General features: G+C 44.2%; 1 protein-coding gene across 1 annotated transcript in view; it reads right to left on the reverse strand.

Annotated features, from left to right (window-relative positions):
• Positions 1-2952: 2952 nt before the first annotated feature.
• LOC139552087 (substance-P receptor-like) overlaps positions 2953-24379 on the reverse strand; it is a 33074-nt gene continuing 11647 nt past the window's right edge. Inside the window, exons 4-7 of the mRNA XM_071363490.1 lie at positions 9712-9862; positions 8947-9152; positions 8727-8829; positions 2953-8640 (exon numbers count right to left, since the gene is read on the reverse strand). Of these exons, the coding sequence (XP_071219591.1) occupies positions 8431-8640; positions 8727-8829; positions 8947-9152; positions 9712-9862 (670 nt within the window). The 3' untranslated portion in view covers positions 2953-8430. The remainder of the gene's footprint in view (positions 8641-8726; positions 8830-8946; positions 9153-9711; positions 9863-24379) is intronic.

A 24379-nucleotide genomic window follows, 5' to 3' on the forward strand; every position in this document is an offset into this window, starting at 1 on the left:
GCCAGTACGTGTGTGTGTGTGAACACGTAATGGCGAGAAAATTGCAGGTAATTTCCTATAGGCCCTAATGGCATCCAGAGTGAGAGGAGAAGAGAGACAGAAAGCTGCTAATATTGATCAAACATCAATTTGCCACATATTACAGGCACACACACACACACACACACACACACACACACACGCTCTCTCTCTCTCTCTCTCACACAGACACACACTCATGCTAAAGGAGATGGGTTCACGTAGTGGAGCTGTAACCATAACAACCTGGCCAACCAGAACAACCTCTCTCTGTGTCTATATCTCTATGACCTGTTTCTGTCTCTCCTCCCCTCTCTCAGTCACTTTTTCTCTCTGTCTCGGGCTGTCTCTTTCTTTGTCTACCTTGCTTTTGCTCCCACTGCATCTCTCTCTTCCTCTCTTCCCTCCCTTCCCTTCCCTCCCTCTCTTTTGTTCATACCAGCGCTGTCAAACACGGGTTTGAACAGAGAGGAGCAATAAAAATGATCTGTCATTATTGGATAGGAACACAAAGGAGTTATGTGTCAGTTATGTTTCTCTCTCTGATACACACACACACACAGTAAACACACAGTAAAAGCACAGTAAACACACAGTCAACACACTCAACACACTCACTCATTGCAGAACACGCAGTCACAGGTGGCTGATGAGGGCTTACAATATCCTTATTTACTATCAATTGAATTTAAATTAAAATGTGTGTTCACTCAGACTGTTAACACTCAATCAGATGTGTTAACTGCCATAATATCAGCTGCACGGCTTAGATTAATTAGCAACTGATTTAATTTTCGCAGACCTATTATGAGATCAGACTGAAGTTGTTCCGGTGGAGTTCCTCCAGACACCAGAGTCTGTTGTGGAAAATATTGAATCAAATACTTCTCTGATACCGGAGCTTGTGAATTCAAATAGACTTTATTACAGAGAGTAACAAAGCCGAGCAATTCCATGGAAGAACTGAATCTTCATTCTTAGTGCTTGGTTTTTATACAGTCTTACCCTTACATAATGTCGTCACTTCACTTTATGAATCTTGTTGTCTTACTTAGTTTCCATTCTCTTATTGGCTCAGACATTGGGGCATAGATTCTATTGGTGGCCTGACATGCATACTCCTACTGTTGCCTATCCCTGATTAGCTAATGTTCCTGTCCAAAGGTCTTCACAAGTTCAGATCGATGTTGTCTATGTATGATTAACCCAAGTGTGTGTCCAGTAGCCTTCACAAGATCAGATATGGCCCAGACCAGACACGTCTTGTTGGTTTTCTTGTCTCATCCACACAGATTCTGCTTACGTTCTGTTTTTTACATGTCCAATGGTCAATTCAATGTTTATCCAGCTTTGTACACTAACATGGCCTCAGCCTTCATTCTGTTTACACATGTCTAATATTTAAACTTATATCGATTATTCTTTTTACTTCAAAGAGAACAGTACAGATTACTGAAAATCAACAATACGCATGAATCTTCACCTACAAGCCCCATTTATATCTGGTGCTAATGTTCATCCTTTGTCCTGATCTTGTACACATTCTGATTGTGCCCACAATTTTAGACAGGTGTAGACGATTAAAATACACATTGTCTTATTGGGATCAGATGACCACCTCCGGCACACATTGTGTAAACAGATCTGGATGGTTGAGCCATTTAAATCATCATTATGACGTTCTCTAAAATCATTGACAGGTAGCACCATTGACTTACGGCGTCAGTAATTGTCTTAAAATACGTCCATGTTAGTTTGAAAGAATATCTCTCAAATAATATGCAAACAGGGAGGCACCATCTAATCTGGTCACAATGCAAACACAGTGAACAGATAAGCGACACATTTTATTACAATGTGTAGACGCAACAAACCTTGATCAGATAGTGATTGGATCATGTTGTTTAGATCATGAAACTCACGTTTGTTCAAGGTGTTAAAGAGGCTCTGGTGGCACCTGTTGACAGTCAGAGCTCATCTCAAGCCTCGTTTATACCTGGTTCTAACATGTGTCCTTTGTCTTGAATTTTTTTGACAGGTGTAGTTAAAAGAGGGATTGTGATCTGATTGTGATCAGATCTTCCTGACGACCCCTAGAGGTAGCCAGGGACCCATTGTATCTGGATATCAATAAAGTGTCAACAGATCTGGATTAAACCATTGAAATCATCACTATACCGGCCTATTAAACCATTGACAGGTACCACCATTGACTCATGGCATCAATTATCTTAAAAATAAATCAATTCATATTCGTTTAAAATAATATCAAAAAATAATTTGCACCGCGAAATCTGGTCACAATGCAGACACAGTTAGAGCACTGGGCCAGTAACTGAAAGGTCGCTGATTTGAATCCCCAAGCTGACAAGGTGAAAAATCTGTCGATGTGCTCTTGAGCAACCCTAATTGCTCCTGTAAGTTGCTCTGGATAAGAGCATCTGCGTAAATGACTAAAATGTCAATATTGGTCAGATCACAAAACCCACATATTAGCGCAAGGTGTAAATTTGACTTAAGTTAACTTTCCTCAGGTTACTCAGGTACCGTATTCCCTATATAGTGCTCTAATTTTGAAGTTAAAGTGTTCTCGTAAGACTAATCAACAGGCTGTTTACAGCATCTCCCCAGGCAGGCAGCGGGTCCTCCTGTTGAATGGATTATCCTGCAGGCTGTCTGCCGAGACAAACACTTAGAGAAAGTGAACTTCCCATTTAGACATTTCCAAGTTAACTTTCCTGATGTTGTCCAACATATAATACACAACTTTAGAAGTAATTTAGTAGTTTTGTAGTTTTCTGTATCATAAATGCGTACATTTTGTGTGTATCAGCAGCATTCTTCCGATAGTTCACAACTTTGACAGAAGGAAGTCTGGCTACTGTTTGACGCAGTAAATAATGTGTATTCATACTACAGTCAGGGAGCTGAATATAATGGTCACAATTTAATTCAATACACCACAAATATGAACACCGTAAAGCTCTAGGCCACATCTTCTGATGCACGACAAAACCAAACATGGATACAGTTGTATATTCAGTACAGAGTCACGATAACAGAACATGACATGACTCGTAAAACAGTTCAACTTTTCATGTTCATTTATGTAAACACACTCAATAAGAATAAATAACCGAGACTATGATTTATAAAACGTTGTGTGAAATGGCAATCATGGAGGACAGAATGTTCTCAGTTCTTCAGGTATTTAAAATGGTTTGATTACCTTCTAAATGAAATAGTGACAACCATGCATCAATCGCACTATGCTACTTATCGTCATGTACTCAGCACACACAGATAGCTGAACCAGTAGGCATAGAATGTGGTCAGTGTGTGTGTGTGTGTTTGTGCACCCATGTTCTGCCAGACACACACACGGTTTAGGGAAGGAGCAGTTGCAGCTACTGGATGCTCAGTCAGGTGTTCAAAGCAAATCACAGACACACACACACACACACACCCACACACACACACAGACATGAGCATTGGGTGACACTTGGCTTGTCATACGTGGCTGTGATAGATGTCTTCCACCAACACACAGAGGGACAACAGTCCCTACCCTCACAGCTGTGGCAGAGACTTCCAGTGCCACTGTTTGTGTCAACCAAGCATGTATATACAGCACATACATACTGTACATGACACATACACACATGAAAGCATAGACACATACTAAGTCACATACTACCATGTGTTTCTCCATTTTACCTCTGCACATTTAGGGTAAGCGTACCTATTAAGCCCACATACCCATTAAGCCCACTCAAAACTAAGATTTGGGCTTAATGTTCCAACTTATTCATCTGGTTGTTATATCCATAACTTGTTATATTCTAAGTTATTGACAGTTATGTGTAACTTCTCACTAGTGGCCAATTTCAAAGACGAAAAAAAAAAACTTTGTGTTGAGGCTACCCTCAGATAAACACATTTTACAGATCTTTTTTGTACCTTCTCAGATAAGTGATTATACTTTATGTACAATTAAGAGATGCCTGTGCTGATATATGCACATGATAGATTATTATTATTTCTTGCCAATTGAAAATATGGGTTTTTCATGCTAGCAGTCGTGCCTGCTGGTCACTGTCTCACAGTAGCAACATAACTTAGTGAACTACAAGATATTAGATTTCAGGCATTCGCAGCTTACAATTTTAAATACATTTTCTCATATTTTACTGTTAAATTAACCTTGCAATGTTATGCATAGACGGCATTTAAAAAAAATATGACATTTATCTTAGGTGGGCTTAAAGGATTAGGTAGCACAGAAATCACTCCCTCTATACAGAATGTAAATGACAATAAATAAATATTGTTCAATATGATCAATACTAACTTTGCAGAATATTGTCGTGTATAGTGTATATTTATGCCCCAAACCATTGGTTTCCAAATATTTAATGAGTAGACTTTGCTATTCCGTCTTTTTCCTCATCAATTACTGTTATTCCAATTAAACTCAGTACGGCTCCTATACAGCCCGGTTTTCATTGAAACACATGGCGATGGGGTATTGAGCTCTCTAATATTCAATGAACATGAGCATAAATAGGTTTTGTGTTAAGATTTAAGTTGATTAAAACACACAAAAACTACAATTATGCATATTCTTCATCTAGCCACGGTGTCTTTACCAAGATTAGAAACCATTTAGAAAATTGTTAAACCTCTGTACTCTCTCTAAGATGTTTGGAGTGGACATTTAGTCTGTACCTTTTTTATACACAGCAGAGGGAGATTTGGAACTGTCTTCAGACAGACAGGCTCAAGGAAGACAAGTTGAACTAATTAACAAGTTTAGCAGTACATGAATTGTTATTCAGCTTTCAGATAATTCGTTGACAATTGTGAGTTTTATGGTCTTTGAGCGTTGCTTCTTATACACAGAGAGGCCGGTGTGGGTGCAGGTTTGTGTTCCAACCAAGCAGTAACACACCTGATTCAACTAATCGTGTCTTGATTGAAGTCTATGATTAGTTGATTAGTTGAATCAGGTGTGTACTGGTTGCAAAGAACAAAAGCGTAAGTCCACATTGATCTCTGTGGATAATATTGGACTACCACCCTGTTATAAGTGCTACTTTCATGATGAATAGCAATGATTCATTTATTTTAATAACTTCAGGGGAGTTATATATATTCAAATTTTACACATGAAATGTCAGTTTCTAAGTTTTGAACATTTGTTAATTTAAAAAATATATATATTTTAGAGGTGGGCTTATTTGGAACCCCCTTACACTCGGTACCCAAGCCCAGTCCAGACTTTTTATCAAATATTTGTATGCCTTATTACATTTTGTAAGTAAATTCCTAAAAGCTCACATAAGAGATTCACCTTTCATTTTAGCTCCACGTTTCTTACAAAAATTAGGGCAGTATATGTTAGAAATGTCTAAACTTAGATTTTGGTGGGCTTAATAAGTACACTTACCCACATTTTTCAGTGAACTATCAAAAAACAAAATGTGCATAGGTAAAATCATGGATGTGGGAGTTGATAATATTGTTTTTTACAACATAGACGTATACTCACACATCTGTTTAATTGCTGTCTACTATCACTGACTCGGGTCAGGCCCTTAATTGTTTTATTTCCCTGTTTAAATCTAATCCTTGGTTCATGCAGAAATGTAGCTTTGGGCTAAGGCTAGACTGACTGATTCTATGTCTGATTGGCAGTCCTTCAGACATTTGAGAAATAGATGTCGATCTCTGGTTAGAAAAGCTAAATCAACATACTTCTTGAATTGAGTATCAGAAATTGGTGGTAATCCAGCAATTTTCTGGAAAGTGGTCAAATCTTTGACACAAAACTCCATCTCCTCGTTGCCTCAGCAGGTTTTGACAGCCTCTGGTCCCATACTAGACAAAATTAAAATGTGTAGTGCGTTTAATAACCGTTTTTGATTCAGCTGCCCACTTGTTTGAAAGGATAGTCTCTGAAAATGAATCTCCTCCCACTAAAAGGAGTCCTTTAGTCACCTCAGAACAGATTGTAGAGAACGATGCTCTACCAGACTCTCGTACTTTATTTTAATTTCAACCATTTGATGTCTAAGAAGTATTTTTTTTTTTTTATCCACAGGGGCTGATTCACTTGACCCCTTCTTACTACAGCTCTCTGCCCCACTCGTTGTTGAACCTTTAACCTGTATTTTTAACTTGGCATTTGCTACTGATGTCCTCCCTAAAATTTGGAAAGTGGCACGTCCTCCCCCTACATAAAGGGGGAGATCCTTCTGACTTAGATAATTACCGGCCAAATCTCCAAGTTTTCTTGCTCAGCCAAGGTACTAGAATCTCTTACCAACTCCCAGCTAAGGACCTTCTTTTTTTATTTTTTTTTACTTCTAACTCTATTCTAAATATGCACCAGTCTGGTTTTAGATGTGGAACACAGCACTGTTTCAGCCACTATGCTTGTTTTAGATTTATATTTGATTTAGAATTTTATTAGGATCTCTTTTAGTCCTCATTTGGACTTATCTTCCAAGAGTCCTTAAACATTCAAATACAATTTATAATACGATCACATTTTCACATATAACACACTGTTACAAACAGACATAATACACTAACATATTGACCAGATAAATACTCTTAACAGTCTAAAAAGATAGTCCAGCACAACTTTCCTATGTATTGTATTTAAATGGTTTTAAAGTATTGTTTGAATTTATATATTGAAAGGTTTCTGGTTTGCTCAGATAAATTATTCAATTTCTTTATTGCTCTAAATCGAAATGTTATTTAACCTATTTCTCTTTTCTGTCTGGATAACGTAGATGGTGGACAATCTATTCCTAGTATTTACTGAATGTCTGTCTCTTACCAACTGAATACCGTTGTGAATAGAGTTTGGCCCTTTTAAATGTTGTATATTATGAAATAAAATAAGTATGTTTTTTTCAATTATCTTGTTGATTGATGACCAACCAAGAGCATTGCGCATGACTGCAACAGAAGAACCATATCTCCACCGTAAAACAATCCTTGCTGCTTTGCTCTGTGCAATCTGCAGCCTCCTAATGTCACTTGCTGTTGCATTTCCCCAGACCACAGAACAGTAGTTCACCTGACTCTCAATTAATGCTTGTTTTAGATGATGTGTTAAATTGCCTAGATCATAAAAAACATTGTGCTTCCCTATTTGTAAACCTTTCCAAGGCATTCACCATTGTTGACCATTACCTACTCATTCAAAAACAGTCTTAAATGGTCCTGAACAAGGAGTCTTTCATGTGGCGGTCTTACGGACGAATCCATAGTGCCAACTGTAAAGTTTGGTGGATGAGGAATTATGGTCTGGGGCTGTTTTTCATGGTTCAGGCTAGGCCCCTTAGTTCCAGTGATGTGAAATCGTAACGCTACAGCATACAATGACATTCTAGATGATTATGTGCTTCCAACTTTGTGGCAACAGTTTGGGGAAGGCCCATTCCTGTTTCAGCATGACAATGCTCCCGTGCAGAAGGTGAGGGTCCATACAGAAATGTTTGTCGAGATCGGTGTGAAAGAACTTGACTGGTATGCACAGAGCCCTGACCTCAACCCCACCGAACACCTTTGGGATGAATCGGAGCTCCGACTGCGACCCAGGCCTAATCGCCCAACATCAGTGCCTGACCTCACTAATGCTCTTGTGGCTGAATGGAAGCAAGTCCCCACAGCAATGTTCCAACATCTAGTGGAAAGCCTTCCCAGAAGAGCGGAGCCTGTTATAGCAGCAAAGGGGGGACCAACTCCATATTAATGCCCATGATTTTGGAATGAGATGTTTGACGAGCAGGTGTCCACATACCTTTGGTCATGTAGTGTATCTGCCCTGTGCTCTGACCAGACAGACAGAGTACTGCTCCTCACATTGTCGGCTTTGAGCAGCAATCCCTGACAACAAGTGCTGGGCCAGCACACATCACCTCGCAGAAATCCACACACACACACGCTTGCACAAACGAAACAACGCACACACACACGCGCGCCTGCACGAAGAAACAAATGCAGGCACGCACACACCCTGCCTGACACTGTTCACACACACAATCATCAGTGTTTTCTTAGCGAGAGACCTGTGGCTGCTGTTGTTGCTAGGGGAAGTGGTGGTCTTCCAAACACAGCCCTATGGTTCTGGAATGCAGGGGGGTAAGGCAGGGGGTACACAGGGACGGTGTGGTGAATGATGGAAAGAATTCTTATGTGCTCCCCACTTGGCCTGGTCAGGTATACTAGACGAGGATAATAGAACTAAAGGTTGTAGTCCATCAAACCATGTCTGCCTACAGAAGCGCTCTAGACGCTAGTCCTGTTTAATACTTCTTAGTGAACTAGTTGGTACTGTACTAATGCACATATACCTACAGAAATGTTTCGGACACTAGTCCAGTTCGGTGTTTATTAAGCTAGTAATCCATGTTGCGTCTGCCGCAAAAAAACAGGGCTGTCGGGGGTGTTTGGGGCAGATTGTGAGTCCATGGAGGTGAGCTCCAGAGTTGTCTGGCTGATAGGGGGGCTAGCTGGCAGCTCGGCCCCACAGCACTCCTCCTCAGTGGGCTGCAGAACTGTCGACACACTGGTCTCCGTCCGGCTGGCTCGGTACACACTCACCTGGAAACCGAGATAAAGGAGACAACGTTTATACACACATTCATGCATATACAAAGTAGACAGAATTGAAACACACACACACACACCTGAGTTTGTAGGTAGCTGGTGGACTTGAGTTCCAGTCCCTCGTAGGAGCCTGCAGGAACACACGGACACCAACAGAACACCTGCTGAAAGCCTGCTCTGAACCTAGAGAGAGATACATATACGTATAGAGACAGACAGAGGAACAAAGAGACAAATGGGACCAGCTCATTGCCACCCACAGAATGGTGTGAGCATGTCTGTGTATGTACGTAGACCCACCTGTCGTTGAGACAGCAGTAGATGATAGGGTTGTACATGGTGGAGCTCATGGCCAACCACATGACAGCCAGGTAGACCTGTTGAATGTAGCGCCACTCAAACAGCTGCATGGGGTCAGGGTGGAACTGCTGGAGCAGGAAGTAGATGTGGTACGGCAGCCAGCACACCGCAAACGTACACACCACCACGATCATCATCTTCACGACCTGAGAGAGGGAGGTAGAGAGTTGAAGGAAAGGCGTACGTCAATCAAACCACGATCATCATCTTCACGACCTGAGAGAGGGGAGGGGGATGGAGGGAGAGAGAGAAAGGGAGGGAGAAATAGAGAGAGAGAGAAAGGGAGGGAGAAATACAGAGAGAGAGAGAGAGAAAGAAAGGGAGGGAGAAATAGAGAGAGAGAAAGGGAGGGAGAAAAAGAGAGAGAGAAAGGGAGGGAGAAATAGAGAGAGAGATTAGGGAGGGAGAAATAGCAAGAGAGAGAAAGGGAGGGAGAAATAGAGAGAGAGAGAAAGGGAGGGAGAAATAGAGAGAGAGAGAAAGGGAGGGAGAAATAGCAAGAGAGAGAAAGGGAGGGAGAAATAGAGAGAGAGAGAAAGGGAGGGAGAAATAGAGAGAGAGAGAGAAAGGGAGGTAGAAATAGAGAGAAAGAGAGAGAAAGGGAGGGAGAAATAGAGAGAGAGAGAGAGAGAGGGAGGGAGGGAGAAATAGAGAGAGAGAGAGAGAAAGGGAGTGTTATGTCTGTGTGGTTGATTGTGTGTGTACCTTGCGTTTGGCGATGAGCTGTTCTCGGTAGCGGTGGGTGGAGTCTCCAGGGATAGTCCCCGCCCACAGGGACAAGCCCACCGCCAGGTAGGCACATCCCATAATGCACAGCGGCAGGAAATAGTACAGCAACACCACAGACAAATAGTACCTACACACATAGAAAGTTAGTTAGACACACACAAATCTGTCAAATTGACCTTGAGCAAGGGCACTTCACCCTAATTTCTCCAGTGTCGCCATTGATATTGGCAGACCCTAGCCATGACCACAATCTCCGAGGGTGTCTCAGGGAGAGTGGAATACGCAAAAAACTTTTCCAATTCACACATGCGTAATAATGCACACTTATACAAATACAGGGACCCACCAAATGATTACACACACAAACAAATGAGATTGTCGGACAGGAATGTCACTCAGATAGTAGTCTAGTAGAACACAGAGTTCTGAATTGCTTCCTTATCTCTGCGTCCGCCTGTCCACACATACACACACACACACACACACACACACACACACACACACACACACACACACACACACACACACACACACACACACACACACACACACACACACACACACACACACACACACACACACACACACACACACACACACACACACACTGTCTGCTGATTGATTATCAGTCTCGCTACAGGGAGCAACGAGACGCACTGAAAGATGCATGAAATCAATTAACTGAGAGCAGGAGAGGAGAGGGGGAGGGAAGAGGAAGGAGGCAAGGTAATGAGGAAGAGGAAGGAGGAAAGGTCACGAGGAAGAGGAAGGAGGAAAGAAAAAGAGAATGTATCATCTCCTAGCCCCTAACATTACCATCAGACTAACTACAGGGAGTCAGCTGCTTATGGAAATGACTTCAATCCCTTCAACACCTGAGACTAATGGAGATACTAAATAACACAGACACACACATACACACACACACACACACACACACACACACTCATGAGAGAGAGAGGGAGAGGGAGGGCAGGTGGAGGGCGAGAAAAACAGCACGAACAAGTGAGAGAGAGAGGCAAAAAAAAGTGGGGACAGTGGGAGAGAGAGAACTGTGGAAAGAGTGAGGCCGGGATTCGATCCGATCGTGGGTTACAGGCATTGCGGCTTTTAAAGGCAATTTCCGATTGAGCTGACATAAGCAGCGTTTACCGTGAATGGGATGTCCGCGAACGCCGGAACATTTCCTTTAGAAGTGGAAATGCCTATAACCCGCAATCGAACTATAAAATCAATAACGTCAGGTAATTAGTAGAGTAAATTCTGTATGAAGAATTTATTAATAGCTAAACAGACCACTTTCTGATTCTTGGGCAATTGAGAAATAAGTTTTTTCGAGTGACAAAATGTAAAGTTAATGAATTAACATTTAAATACATTGTTATATTCACACAAGTATTGTCTATGAACTAATGGTAGCCTAGTGGATGAGAGTGTTGGACCAGTAACTGAAAGGTTGCTTGTTTGAAGGTAAGTCACTCTGGATAAGAGTGTGTGTTACATGACTAAAACCATACAACTCTCCTGCCTGCTCAGCTCATCGCTTTCATTCTGTCTTGCTTCAGTAGGTTGGTTCAGCATCAAAATCTGTGGGAAGCTTAAAAGTTGGAAATGGAGAGGGAGGGGTGTTTTGCCCTGCCACATTGTTGACAAAAAGGCCTCCAAAAAGGTCAATGAATCCATACAGACAAATAATAATTCATAATAGATCAATAATTTATTTCCATACATACATACAGTCGTGGCCAACAGTTTTGAGAATTACACAAATATACATTTTCACAAAGTCTGCTGCCTCAGTTTGTATGATGGCAATTTGCATATACTCCAGAATGTTATGAAGAGTGATCAGGTGAATTGCAATGAATGGCAAAGTCCCTCTTTGCCATGCAAATGAACTGAATCCCCCCCCAAAAATTCACTGCATTTCAGCCCTGCCACAAAAGGACCAGCTGACATCATGTCAGTGATTCTTTCGTTAACTCAGGTGTGAGTGTTGACGAGGACAAGGCTGGAGATCACTCTGTCATGCTGATTTAGTTCGAATAACAGACTGGAAGCTTCAAAAGGAGGGTGGTGCTTGGAATCCTTGTTCTTTCTCTGTCAACCATGGTTGCTTGCAAGGAAACACGTGCCGTCATCATTGCTTTGCACAAAAAGGGCTTCACAGGCAAAAATATTGCTGCCAATGAGATTGCACCTAAATCAACCATTTATCGGATCATCAAGAACTTCAAGGAGAGCGGTTCAATTGTTGTGAAGAAGGCTTCAGGGCGCCCAAGAAAGTCCAGCAAGCGCCAGGACGTCTCCTAAAGTTGATTCAGCTGCGGGATTGGGGCACCACCACAGAGCTTGCTCAGGAATGGCAGCAGGCAGGTGTGAGTGCATCTGCATGCACAGTGAGGCGAAGACTTTTGGAGGATGGCCTGGTGTCAAGAAGGGCAGCAAAGAAACCACTTCTCTCCAGGAAAAACATCAGGGACAGACTGATATTCTGCAAAAGGTACAGGAATTGGACTGCTGAGGACTGGGGTAAAGTCATTTTCTCTGATGAATCACCTTTCCGATTGTTTGGGGCATCCGGAAAAGCTTGTCCGGAGAAGACAAGGCGAGCACTACCATCAGTCCTGTGTCATGCCAACAGTAAAGCATCCTGAGACCATTCATGTGTGGGTTTGCTTCTCAGCCAAGGGAGTGGGCTCACTCACAATTTTGCTTAAGAACACAGCCATGAATAAAGAATGGTACCAACACATCCTCCGAGAGCAACTTCTCTCAACCATTCAGAAACAGTTTGGTGACGAGCAATGCCTTTTCCAGCATGATGGAGCACCTTGCCATAAGGCAAAAGTGAGAACTAAGTGGCTCGGGGAACGAAGCATCAATATTTTGGGTCCATGGCCAGGAAACTCCCCAGACCTTAATCCCATTGAGAACTTGTGGTCAATCCTCAAGAGGCGGGTGGACAAACAAAAACCCACAAATTCTGACAAACTCCAAGCATTGATTAAGCAAGAATGGGCTGCCATCAGTCAGGATGTGGCCCAGAAGTTAATTGACAGCATGCCAGGGCGGATTGCATGGGTCTTGAAAAAGAAGGGTCAACACTGCAAATATTGACTCTTTGCATCAACTTCATGTAATTGTCAATAAAAGCCTTTGACACTTATGAAATGCTTGTAATTATACTTCAGTATTCCATAGTAACATCTGACAAAAATATCTAAAGACACTGAAGCAGCAAACTTTGTGGAAATTAATATTTGTGTCATTCTCAAAACTTTTTTTTTTCTTCTCAAAACACGAGTGTACATATTTTCCATGTTAATAATAATGTAATCAAAGTTTTTATTTTGATAGTATAAACAATTGCAAATGTGATTGCAAAAAAGGTCTTTCATAGAAATGAAGCTGCAGCAATTAGTCTCTTTCAAAGCGGGGCAGAGAAAAGAAAAAGAAAGTAGATTAAAAACAGAAAATGTTCGTAAAAGATAGGTGCTGCTGATAATACTGACATCGTCATCAAGGCAGAGGCATTGGACATGTACATACACTATATATTCAAAAGTATGTGGAGACACCTTCAAATTAGTGGATTTGGCTATTTCAGCCACAACTTTTGCTGACAGGTGTATAAAACCAAGCACGCAGCCATGCAATCTCCACAGACAAACATTGGCAGTTGAATGGCCTTACTGAAGAGCTCAGAGACTTTCAACGTCCAATACTTTCAACAAGTCAGTTTGTTAAATTTCTGCCCTGCTAGAGCTGCCCCGGTCAACTGTAAGTGCTGCTATTGTGAAATGGAAACATCTAGGAGCAACTACGTCTCAGCCCCGAAGTGGTAAGCCACCACAAGGCAAAGAGTGGCTATTTGAAGAATCTAAAATGTAAAATATATTTTGATTTGTTGAACACTTTTTTGGTTACTACATGATTCCATACGTGTTATTTCATAGTTTTGATGTCTTCACTGTTATTCTACAATGTAGAAAATAGTAAAAAATAAAGAAACATTTTTGACCAGTAGTGTATATACTGTATAAACTCCTCTCACTGTCATCTGCGTTTTTTTCAGAAAACTTAACGTGTAAATATTTATATGAACATAACAAGATTCAACAACTGAGACATAAACTGAACAAGTTCCACAGACATGTGACTAACAGAAATTTAATAATGTGTCCCTGAACAAAGGGGGGGGGGGGGTCAAAATCAAAAGTAACAGTTAGTATCTGGTGTGGCCACCAGCTGCATTAAATACTGCAGTGCATCTCCTCCTCATGGACTGCACCAGATTTGCCAGTTCTTGCTGTGAGATGTTACCCCACTCTTCCACCAAGGCACCTGCAAGTTCCCGGACATTTCTGGGGGTATGGCCCTAGTGTCATGTTTTGTCTTTGATCATCATGTCTTGTCCCTGTGCTTCCCTCTGCTGGTCTTATTAGGTTCTTTTCCTCTTTCTCTCTCTCTCTCTCCTCCTCCCTCTCTCCCTCTCCCGCTCTCTCTCTCTTTCGTTCCGTTCCTGCTCCCAGCTGTTTCTCATTCTCCTAACGACCTCATTTACTCTTCCACACCTGTCCCCTATTTTGCCCTCTGATTACAGTCCCTATTTCTCCCTCTGTTTTCCGCTTCTGTCCTTGTCGGATTCTTGTTTGATGTTTGCTGTTCCTGTGTCCTTGTTCCGCCCTGTCGTGTTTTTGCCTTCTTCAGATGCTGCGTGTGAGCAGGTGTCTATGTCAGCTACGGCCTGTGCCTTCCTGAAGCGACCTGCAGTCTGTGGTCGCGTCTCCTGTCGTTCCTCTCTACTGACGAGAGGATTTCAGTTTCCTGTTTTGGATTTACCTTTGATATATCCAGGAGAATCATTGTTTGTTTGATACTGGAATAAAGACTCTGTTTCTATTACGTCGCTTTTGGGTCCTCATTCACCTGCATAACAGAAGAATCCGACCAAGAATGGACCCAGCGACTACGGATTCTCGCAACACTGCCGTCGAGATCCAGGGAGCAATGCTCGGCAGACACGAGCAGGAATTGTCTGCTGCTCGTCATGCCGTTGAGACCCTGTCCGCTCAGGTCTCCGATCTCTCAGGACAGTTTCAGAGTCTTCGTCTCGTGCCACCAGCTACTTCCTGGTCTTCCGAGTCTCCGGAACCTAGGGTTAATAACCCACCATGTTACTCTGGGCAGCCCACTGAGTGTCGCTCCTTTCTCACCCAGTGTGATATTGTGTTCTCTCTCCAGCCCAACACATACTCAAGAGAGAGAGCTCGGATCGCTTACGTCATATCACTCCTTACTGGTCGGGCTCGGGAGTGGGGCACAGCTATCTGGGAGGCAAGGGCTGAGTGTTCTAACGTTTATCAGAACTTTAAAGAGGAGATGATACAGGTTTTTGATCGTTCAGTTTTTGGGAAGGAGGCTTCCAGGGCCCTGGCTTCCCTATGTCAAGGTGATCGATCCATAACGGATTACTCTATAGAGTTTCGCACTCTTGCTGCATCCAGTGACTGGAACGAGCCGGCGTTGCTCGCTCGTTTTCTGGAGGGACTCCACGCTGAGGTTAAGGATGAGATTCTCTCCCGGGAGGTTCCTTCCAGCGTGGACTCTTTGATTGCACTCGCCATCCGCATAGAACGACGGGTAGATCTTCGTCACCGAGCTCGTGGAAGAGAGCTCGCGTTAACGGTGTTTCCCCTCTCCGCATCTCAACCATCTCCTCTCACCGGCTCAGAGACTGAGCCCATGCAGCTGGGAGGTATTCGCATCTCGACTAAGGAGAGGGAACGGAGAATCACCAACCGCCTTTGCCTCTATTGCGGTTCTGCTGGACATTTTGTCATGTCATGTCCAGTAAAAGCCAGAGCTCATCAGTAAGCGGAGGGCTACTGGTGAGCGCTACTACTCAGGTCTCTCCATCAAGATCCTGTACTACCTTGTCGGTCCATCTACGCTGGACCGGTTCGGCTGCTTCCTGCAGTGCCTTGATAGACTCTGGGGCTGAGGGTTGTTTTATGGACGAAGCATGGGCTCGGAAACATGACATTCCTCTCAGACAGTTAGGGAAGCCCACGCCCATGTTCGCCTTAGATGGTAGTCTTCTCCCCAGTATCAGATGTGAGACACTACCTTTAACCCTCACAGTATCTGGTAACCACAGTGAGACCATTTCCTTTTTGATTTTTCGTTCACCTTTTACACCTGTTGTTTTGGGTCATCCCTGGCTAGTATGTCATAATCCTTCTATTAATTGGTCTAGTAATTCTATCCTATCCTGGAACGTTTCTTGTCATGTGAAGTGTTTAATGTCTGCTATCCCTCCTGTGTCTTCTGTCCCCTCTACTCAGGAGGAACCTGGTGATTTGACAGGAGTGCCGGAGGAATATCATGATCTGCGCACGGTCTTCAGTCGGTCCAGAGCCAGCTCCCTTCCTCCTCACCGGTCGTATGATTGTTGTATTGATCTCCTTCCGGGGACCACTCCCCCTCGGGGTAGACTATACTCTCTGTCGGCTCCCGAACGTAAGGCTCTCGAGGATTATCTGTCTGTTTCTCTCGACGCCGGTACCGTGGTGCCTTCTTCCTCTCCCGCCGGAGCGGGGTTTTTCTTTGTTAAGAAGAAGGACGGTACTCTGCGCCCCTGCGTGGATTATCGAGGGCTGAATGACATAACGGTTAAGAATCGTTATCCGCTTCCCCTTATGTCGTCAGCCTTCGAGATTTTGCAGGGAGCCAGGTTCTTTACTAAGTTGGACCTTCGTAACGCTTACCATCTCGTACGCATCAGAGAGGGGGACGAGTGGAAAACGGCGTTTAACACTCCGTTAGGGCATTTTGAATACCGGGTTCTGCCGTTCGGTCTCGCTAATGCTCCAGCTGTCTTTCAGGCATTAGTTAATGATGTACTGAGAGACATGCTGAACATTTTTGTTTTCGTTTACCTTGACGATATCCTGATTTTTTCACCGTCACTCGAGATTCATGTTCAGCACGTTCGACGTGTACTCCAGCGCCTTTTAGAGAATTGTCTCTACGTGAAGGCTGAGAAGTGCGCCTTTCATGTCTCCTCTGTCACATTTCTCGGTTCTGTTATTTCCGCTGAAGGCATTCAGATGGATCCCGCTAAGGTCCAGGCTGTCAGCGATTGGCCCGTTCCTAAGTCACGTGTCGAGTTGCAGCGCTTTCTCGGTTTCGCTAATTTCTATCGGCGTTTCATTCGTAATTTCGGTCAAGTGGCTGCCCCTCTCACAGCTCTGACTTCTGTCAAGACTTGCTTTAAGTGGTCCGGTTCCGCCCAGGGAGCTTTTGATCTCCTCAAGAAGCGTTTTACATCCGCCCCTATCCTTGTTACTCCTGACGTCACTAAACAATTCATTGTCGAGGTTGACGCTTCAGAGGTGGGCGTGGGAGCCATTCTGTCTCAGCGCTTCCAGTCTGACGATAAGGTCCATCCTTGCGCTTACTTTTCTCATCGCCTGTCGCCATCGGAACGCAACTATGATGTGGGTAACCGCGAACTGCTCGCCATCCGCTTAGCCATAGGCGAATGGCGACAGTGGTTGGAGGGGGCGACCGTCCCTTTTGTCGTTTGGACTGACCATAAGAACCTTGAGTACATCCGTTCTGCCAAACGACTTAATGCACGTCAAGCTCGTTGGGCGTTGTTTTTCGCTCGTTTCGAGTTCGTGATTTCCTATCGTCCGGGAAATAAGAACACCAAGCCTGATGCCTTATCCCGTCTCTTTAGTTCTTCTGTGGCTTCTACCGACCCCGAGGGGATTCTCCCTGAAGGGCGTGTTGTCGGGTTGACTGTCTGGGGAATTGAGAGACAGGTAAAGCAAGCACTCACTCACACTGCGTCGCCGCGCGCTTGTCCTAGTAACCTTCTGTTCGTTCCTGTCTCTACTCGTCTGGCTGTTCTTCAGTGGGCTCACTCTGCCAAGTTAGCTGGCCACCCCGGCGTTCGGGGTACGCTTGCTTCTATTCGCCAGCGGTTTTGGTGGCCTACTCAGGAGCGGGACACGCGCCGTTTCGTGGCTGCTTGTTCGGACTGCGCGCAGACTAAGTCAGGTAACTCTCCTCCTGCCGGTCGTCTCAGACCGCTTCCCATTCCTTCTCGACCATGGTCTCACATCGCCTTAGACTTTATTACCGGTCTGCCTTCGTCTGCGGGGAAGACTGTGATTCTTACGGTTATCGATAGGTTCTCTAAGGCGGCACATTTCATTCCCCTCGCTAAGCTTCCTTCCGCTAAGGAGACGGCACAAATCATCATTGAGAATGTGTTCAGAATTCATGGCCTCCCGTTAGACGCCGTTTCAGACAGAGGTCCGCAATTCACGTCACAGTTTTGGAGGGAGTTCTGTTGTTTGATTGGTGCTTCCGTCAGTCTCTCTTCCGGGTTTCATCCCCAGTCTAACGGTCAAGCAGAAAGGGCCAATCAGTCGATTGGTCGCATATTACGCAGCCTTTCGTTTCGAAACCCTGCGTCTTGGGCAGAACAGCTCCCCTGGGCTGAGTACGCTCACAACTCGCTTCCTTCGTCTGCTACCGGGCTATCTCCGTTTCAGAGTAGTCTTGGGTACCAGCCTCCTCTGTTCTCGTCCCAGCTCGCCGAGTCCAGCGTTCCCTCCGCTCAGGCTTTTGTCCAACGTTGTGAGCGCACCTGGAGGAGGGTCAGGTCTGCACTTTGCCGTTACAGGGCGCAGACTGTGAGAGCCGCCAATAAACGTAGGATTAAGAGTCCTAGGTATTGTCGCGGTCAGAGAGTGTGGCTTTCCACTCGTAACCTTCCCCTTACGACAGCTTCTCGCAAGTTGACTCCGCGGTTCATTGGTCCGTTCCGTGTCTCTCAGGTCGTCAATCCTGTCGCTGTGCGACTGCTTCTTCCGCGACATCTTCGTCGCGTCCACCCTGTCTTCCATGTCTCTTGTGTCAAGCCTTTTCTTCGCGCCCCCGTTCGTCTTCCCCCCCCCCCCCCCGTCCTTGTCGAGGGCGCTCCTATTTACAAGGTACGGAAGATCATGGACATGCGTTCTCGGGGACGTGGTCACCAGTACTTAGTGGATTGGGAGGGTTACGGTCCTGAGGAGAGGAGTTGGGTTCCATCTCGGGACGTGCTGGACCGTTCGTTGATTGATGATTTCCTTCGTTGCCGCCAGGGTTCCTCCTCGAGTGCGCCAGGAGGCGCTCGGTGAGTGGGGGGGTACTGTCATGTTTTGTCTTTGATCATCATGTCTTGTCCCTGTGCTTCCCTCTGCTGGTCTTATTAGGTTCTTTTCCTCTTTCTCTCTCTCTCTCTCCTCCTCCCTCTCTCCCTCTCCCGCTCTCTCTCTCTTTCGTTCCGTTCCTGCTCCCAGCTGTTTCTCATTCTCCTAACGACCTCATTTACTCTTCCACACCTGTCCCCTATTTTGCCCTCTGATTAGAGTCCCTATTTCTCCCTCTGTTTTCCGCTTCTGTCCTTGTCGGATTCTTGTTTGATGTTTGCTGTTCCTGTGTCCTTGTTCCGCCCTGTCGTGTTTTTGCCTTCTTCAGATGCTGCGTGTGAGCAGGTGTCTATGTCAGCTACGGCCTGTGCCTTCCTGAAGCGACCTGCAGTCTGTGGTCGCGTCTCCTGTCGTTCCTCTCTACTGACGAGAGGATTTCAGTTTCCTGTTTTGGATTTACCTTTGATATATCCAGGAGAATCATTGTTTGTTTGATACTGGAATAAAGACTCTGTTTCTATTACGTCGCTTTTGGGTCCTCATTCACCTGCATAACACCTAGCCCTAGCCCTCACCCTCCAATCCAACAGGTCCCAGACGTGCTCAATGGGATTGAGATCCGGACTCTTCGCTGGCCATGGCAGAACACTGACATTCCTGTCTTGCAGGAAATCACTCACAGAATGATCAGTATGGCTGGTGGCATTGTCATGCTGGAGGGTCATGTCAGGATGAGCTTGCAGGAAGGGTACCACATGAGGGAGTAGGATGTCTTCCCTGTAACGCACAGCGTTGAGATTGCCTTCAATGACAACAAGCTCAGTCCAATGATGCTGTGACACATCGCCCCAGACCATGACGGACCCTCCACCTCCAAATCGATCCCGCTCCAGAGTACAGGCCTCGGTGTAACGCTCATTCCTTCGATTATAAAAGCGAATCCGACCATCACCCCTGGTGAGACAAAACCGTGACTCATCAGTGAAGAGCACTTTTTGCCAATCCTATCTGGTCCAGCGACGGTGGGTTTGTGCCCATAGGCGACGTTGTTACCGGTGATGTATGGTGAGGACCTGCCTTACAACAGGCCTACAAGCCCTCAGTCCAGCCTCTCTCAGCCTATTGTGGACAGTCTGAGCACTAATGGAGGGATTGTGCGTTCCTGGTGTAACTCGGGCAGTTGTTGTTGCCATCCTATACCTGTCCTGCAGGTGTGATGTTCGGATGTACCGATCTTGTGCAGGTGTTGTTACATGTGGTCTGCCTCTGCGAGGACGATCAGCTGCCCGTCCTGTCTCTCTGTAGCGCTGTCTTAGGTGTCTCACAGTACGGACATTGCAATTTATTGCCCTGGCCACATCTGCAGTCCTCATGCCTCCTTACAGCATGCCTAAGGCACGTTCACGCAGATGAGCAGGGACCCTGGGCATCTTTCTTTTGGTGTTTTTCAGAGTCAGTAGAAAGGTCTCTTTAGTGTTCTAAGTTTACATACCTGTGACCTTAATTGCCTACCGTCCTTAACGACCGTTCCACAGGTGCATGTTCATTAATTGTTTATGGTTCATTGAACAAGCATGGGAAACAGAGTTTAAACCGTTTACAATGAAGATCTGTGAAGTTATTTGGATTTTTACTAATTATCTTTGGAAGACAGGGTCCTGAAAAAAGGACGTTTCTTTTTTTGCTGATTTTATATATATATATACTTATATATATTTTTTATGAATGAATAGCTTGCATACAGGGAGGAACGAGGACATTTTGTCTGTTGATATCCCTTTAGTGGTGTGGGGGCTGTGCTTTGTCAAAGTGGGTGGGGTTATATCCTGCCTGGTTGTCTCTGTCCGGGGAACCTTTGGACGAGCCACAGTGTCCCCTGACTCCTCCCTGTCTCAGTCTCCTGTATCTATGCTGCAATAGTCTATGTGCCGGGGGGCTAGGGTCAGTCTGCTATATCTGGTGTAATTCTCCTGTCTTATCTGGTGTACTGTGTGATCTTAGATATGCTCCCACTAATTCTCCCATCTCTCTCTTGCTCTCTCTCTCTCTCCTTTCCCAGAGGACCTGAGCCCTAGGACCATGCCTCAGGACTACCAGGCATGACTATTCCTGGCTGTCCTCCCCCTGCACATGCTATCTCAACCTCTAAATGCTCAGCTATAACCACTGTGATTATTATCTGACCCTGCTGGTCTTCTATGAATGTTTAAACATCTTGAAGAACGGTCTGGCCTAAATGGCCATGACCTCTTATAATCTCCACCGGGCACAGCCAGAAGAGAACTGGCCACCCCTCAGAGCCTGGTTCCTCTCTAGGTTTCTTCCTAGGTATCTGCCTTTCTGGGGAGTTTTTCCTAGCCACCGTGCCTTTGCATTGCTTGCTCTCTGGGGTTTTAGGATCGGTTTCTGTATAGGTACTTTGTGACAACTGCTGTTTAAAAAGGGCTCTATAAATACATTTGATAGATTGATACACACAGGAAACTGTTGAGCATGAAAAACTCAGCAGCGTTGCAGTTCTTGACACAAACCAGTGCGCCTGGCACCTACACCATACCATACCCCCGGTCAACGGCACTTAAATCTTTTGTCTTGCCTATTCACCCTCTGAATGGCACACATACACAATTCATGTCTCAATTGTCTCAAGGCTTAGAAACCAGGGGGCGAAATCAGGGTCATACAGAGTGTTTCTTGGTAGTCTTAAACAAATCTACTATAACACAGAAGTATCCACCTCACACACATGGTTATGGGCTTAATATTGCATCCCAATATTACACATTATATACACATCACAGAAGACTGAAATATAACAAAACTGTTTGACATAGAAACACCGGATTTTAGGAAGGTTTTTTAAAATAATGTTTATTAATTATGAAAAATATTAATAATATTCCACCCATGTGGCCACTAGAGGACGATTTAGTCATTTGACAGTAGGAAACCTTATTTAAATACAGGTAAATGCATAATATTGTTGTTGAAACATTTTGATGCAGATTACCCTACACTCTTGACTAACATATGTCGTCAGCTCCTCTGACACTGGCCTCCTCGCCATCCCTCGCGTCAGGCTCCGCTCCATGGGAGACCGGGCTTTTAGCTGTGCAGCTCCTCAGATCTGGACCTCTCTATCCCTCTCCCTGTCAGAACCTCACAATCCATACGCATATTCAGTGTCCACACTACACACACCGGTTCACACGGACTTACCCGGATTCTCTGTTGTCTTAGCTTTTACCCTCTGTCTAGTTCACTTCCCTGGTTAGTCTGTCCTTATGCTCTGTGGACTTTTATATACTTGCTTATTTTAATATGTGATTGTGTTGCTTTTTATCCTGCTGATTTTCTGGTGTATGTAAAGCTACTTTGGGTGTTGTGAAAAGCACTTCAAATAAAATGTATTATTATTATTATTATCTAGCAGCTGATCCTACATGAACTGGCTAGGGATAGAGGCTATTGCATGCATTTTCCCATTTGTTCGTAGCCCCAAGCACAGAGGAGATAGGAGCACTGAGGTTTCTGGCCAACTTCCACCCCTGAGCATAGCTTGCTAGAAAGCTATTTAGCAAACCAGCTATAAAACATTATCCAATAAGCAAGCAGGAAGACCCCTTTCCTGCAGTTAAATGACCAAATCGCTCTCCAGTTGCCTCATGGGTGGAATGTTATAAATATTTTTCATAATTTCATTAAATATATATATATATAATTAAACAGCTATCGAAGTTGATAATGTGTCATGTAAATTATCCTAAACTCTCAGTAAGTCTGTCACTGCAAGTGATCTTGTCCCCTCATCTGTTTACCTGGCTATGCAAATTAATTGACATAGGGGTGTTCATGAATTCACTCTGGAGTGCCAGAGTGCGTTCAGAGTGCGCTCTGGGTGTTTGTAAAGTCAGAGCATTGTCAGATTGTCTTTTTGTCAATTCTGAGCGTTTCGCTCTCGGAGCGTTCAGCTCTGGCCGAGGAGTAGGGTTGATCCAAGCATTCTGACCTCACAACGGCAGTCAAACACCCAAGATAATTGGCTAAAGTTGGCTAGCTTGCTAGCTACTTCCTGACACAAATGAGAGAACACATCATTCTGACCATTTTACTCACACTAGCAAAGCTGGTTAGGCTGTTTTCATGTTATCTAGAGAGCTGGTGACTGTAACTGTGCTACTGGCAACAATTTATCAACGTTTTTTTGCAGACGTTTACTGACACCAGTCATAGTCAAAGGGTGTTGCTCGTTTGTAAATTAACCAGCTTTTCTGATTTCTGGCACACGTAGACGAGAGTGCGCTGAAATCGGAGTAGATAGCCAGAGTGAATTTACGACTGCAACCATAAAGTCTCGGTGGCCTAGTGGCTGAAAACAGGCATAATTTAAACAAATTGGCTTTTAACTCTCCGTTCAAAGGTTGTCATGGAGTTTTTAGAAAAACATGCATATGCACCTTTATTTGAAAGAACAAATACATGTTTTTATTATATACCATTTTATATTAGTGGTTGTGCCATATGTAGGCCCCTGTGTTTTGGTTAATCGTGTCACATAACCTGGATTTGAACCTTTAATTAAAGCTTTTTCATCAAACTGTCCCCTTTTCTTTTTATATCAGATGGTCCAGCAACATCCTCAGACAATTGCTTACATTTTTTATCTAAGTCTCATTTGGAAAAGGCTTAAAATAAAGGTTAAACTCCAAGTCATGTGACATGATTAACCAAAGGCTGTGGCTGCGGATCCGACTTCTTTTCCAAACGCAGAAGGTCCCAAAGCTTCTGTGCACATGGGGATCACGTTCTGCACAGGTGTGTCTTAATACCTGTACTTTACACTCACATTTTGTTGGTCTCCTTCCCTTCACATTTCTCACTGTCAATCATGAATGATAATTCTTCAAGTTTTACCGGTGAAACGGCCTTGCAGCATCAACCATTTGATCTCAATCAGTTTAACAGGGATCTGCATACAGATCTTATTGAGCTATATGGCCTACAGTGTTGTTGTGAATGATGTACAGTGAGAGAATTTTATAGCATAGGGTGTTAACAAACTGTAGCATAGCCCACCTGTGTCTTTTGCCTAGTGGCATGCAGTTGAGTTTTGGCCATACGAGAGAAAAATGTGGTGGTGTTTTTGTCTTCCCGTAACGTTATACTATGCTTTTATATTCTGTTCGGTAGAATACTATCATGATGTGATCGTGCAGACATTGATTCAACTTTGATCTGACTTTATTAAACGAGAACCATTTGCCGGAGTAGCCTGTTCTCTACGATCATAGCAGAGTGTCCATAGTATAGAATTAAGACATGCGCAGAAGCTTCGGGACCTTTAGCGCTATGAAGAAAATCAGATCCAGAGCCACACAGGGCCCTAACCATATGACAGTGAAAATCATCCTCTGTCATGACAGAGGACAGAG

This window comes from Salvelinus alpinus, chromosome 24 (genome assembly GCF_045679555.1).
Source record: "Salvelinus alpinus chromosome 24, SLU_Salpinus.1, whole genome shotgun sequence".
NCBI lineage: Eukaryota > Metazoa > Chordata > Actinopteri > Salmoniformes > Salmonidae > Salvelinus > Salvelinus alpinus.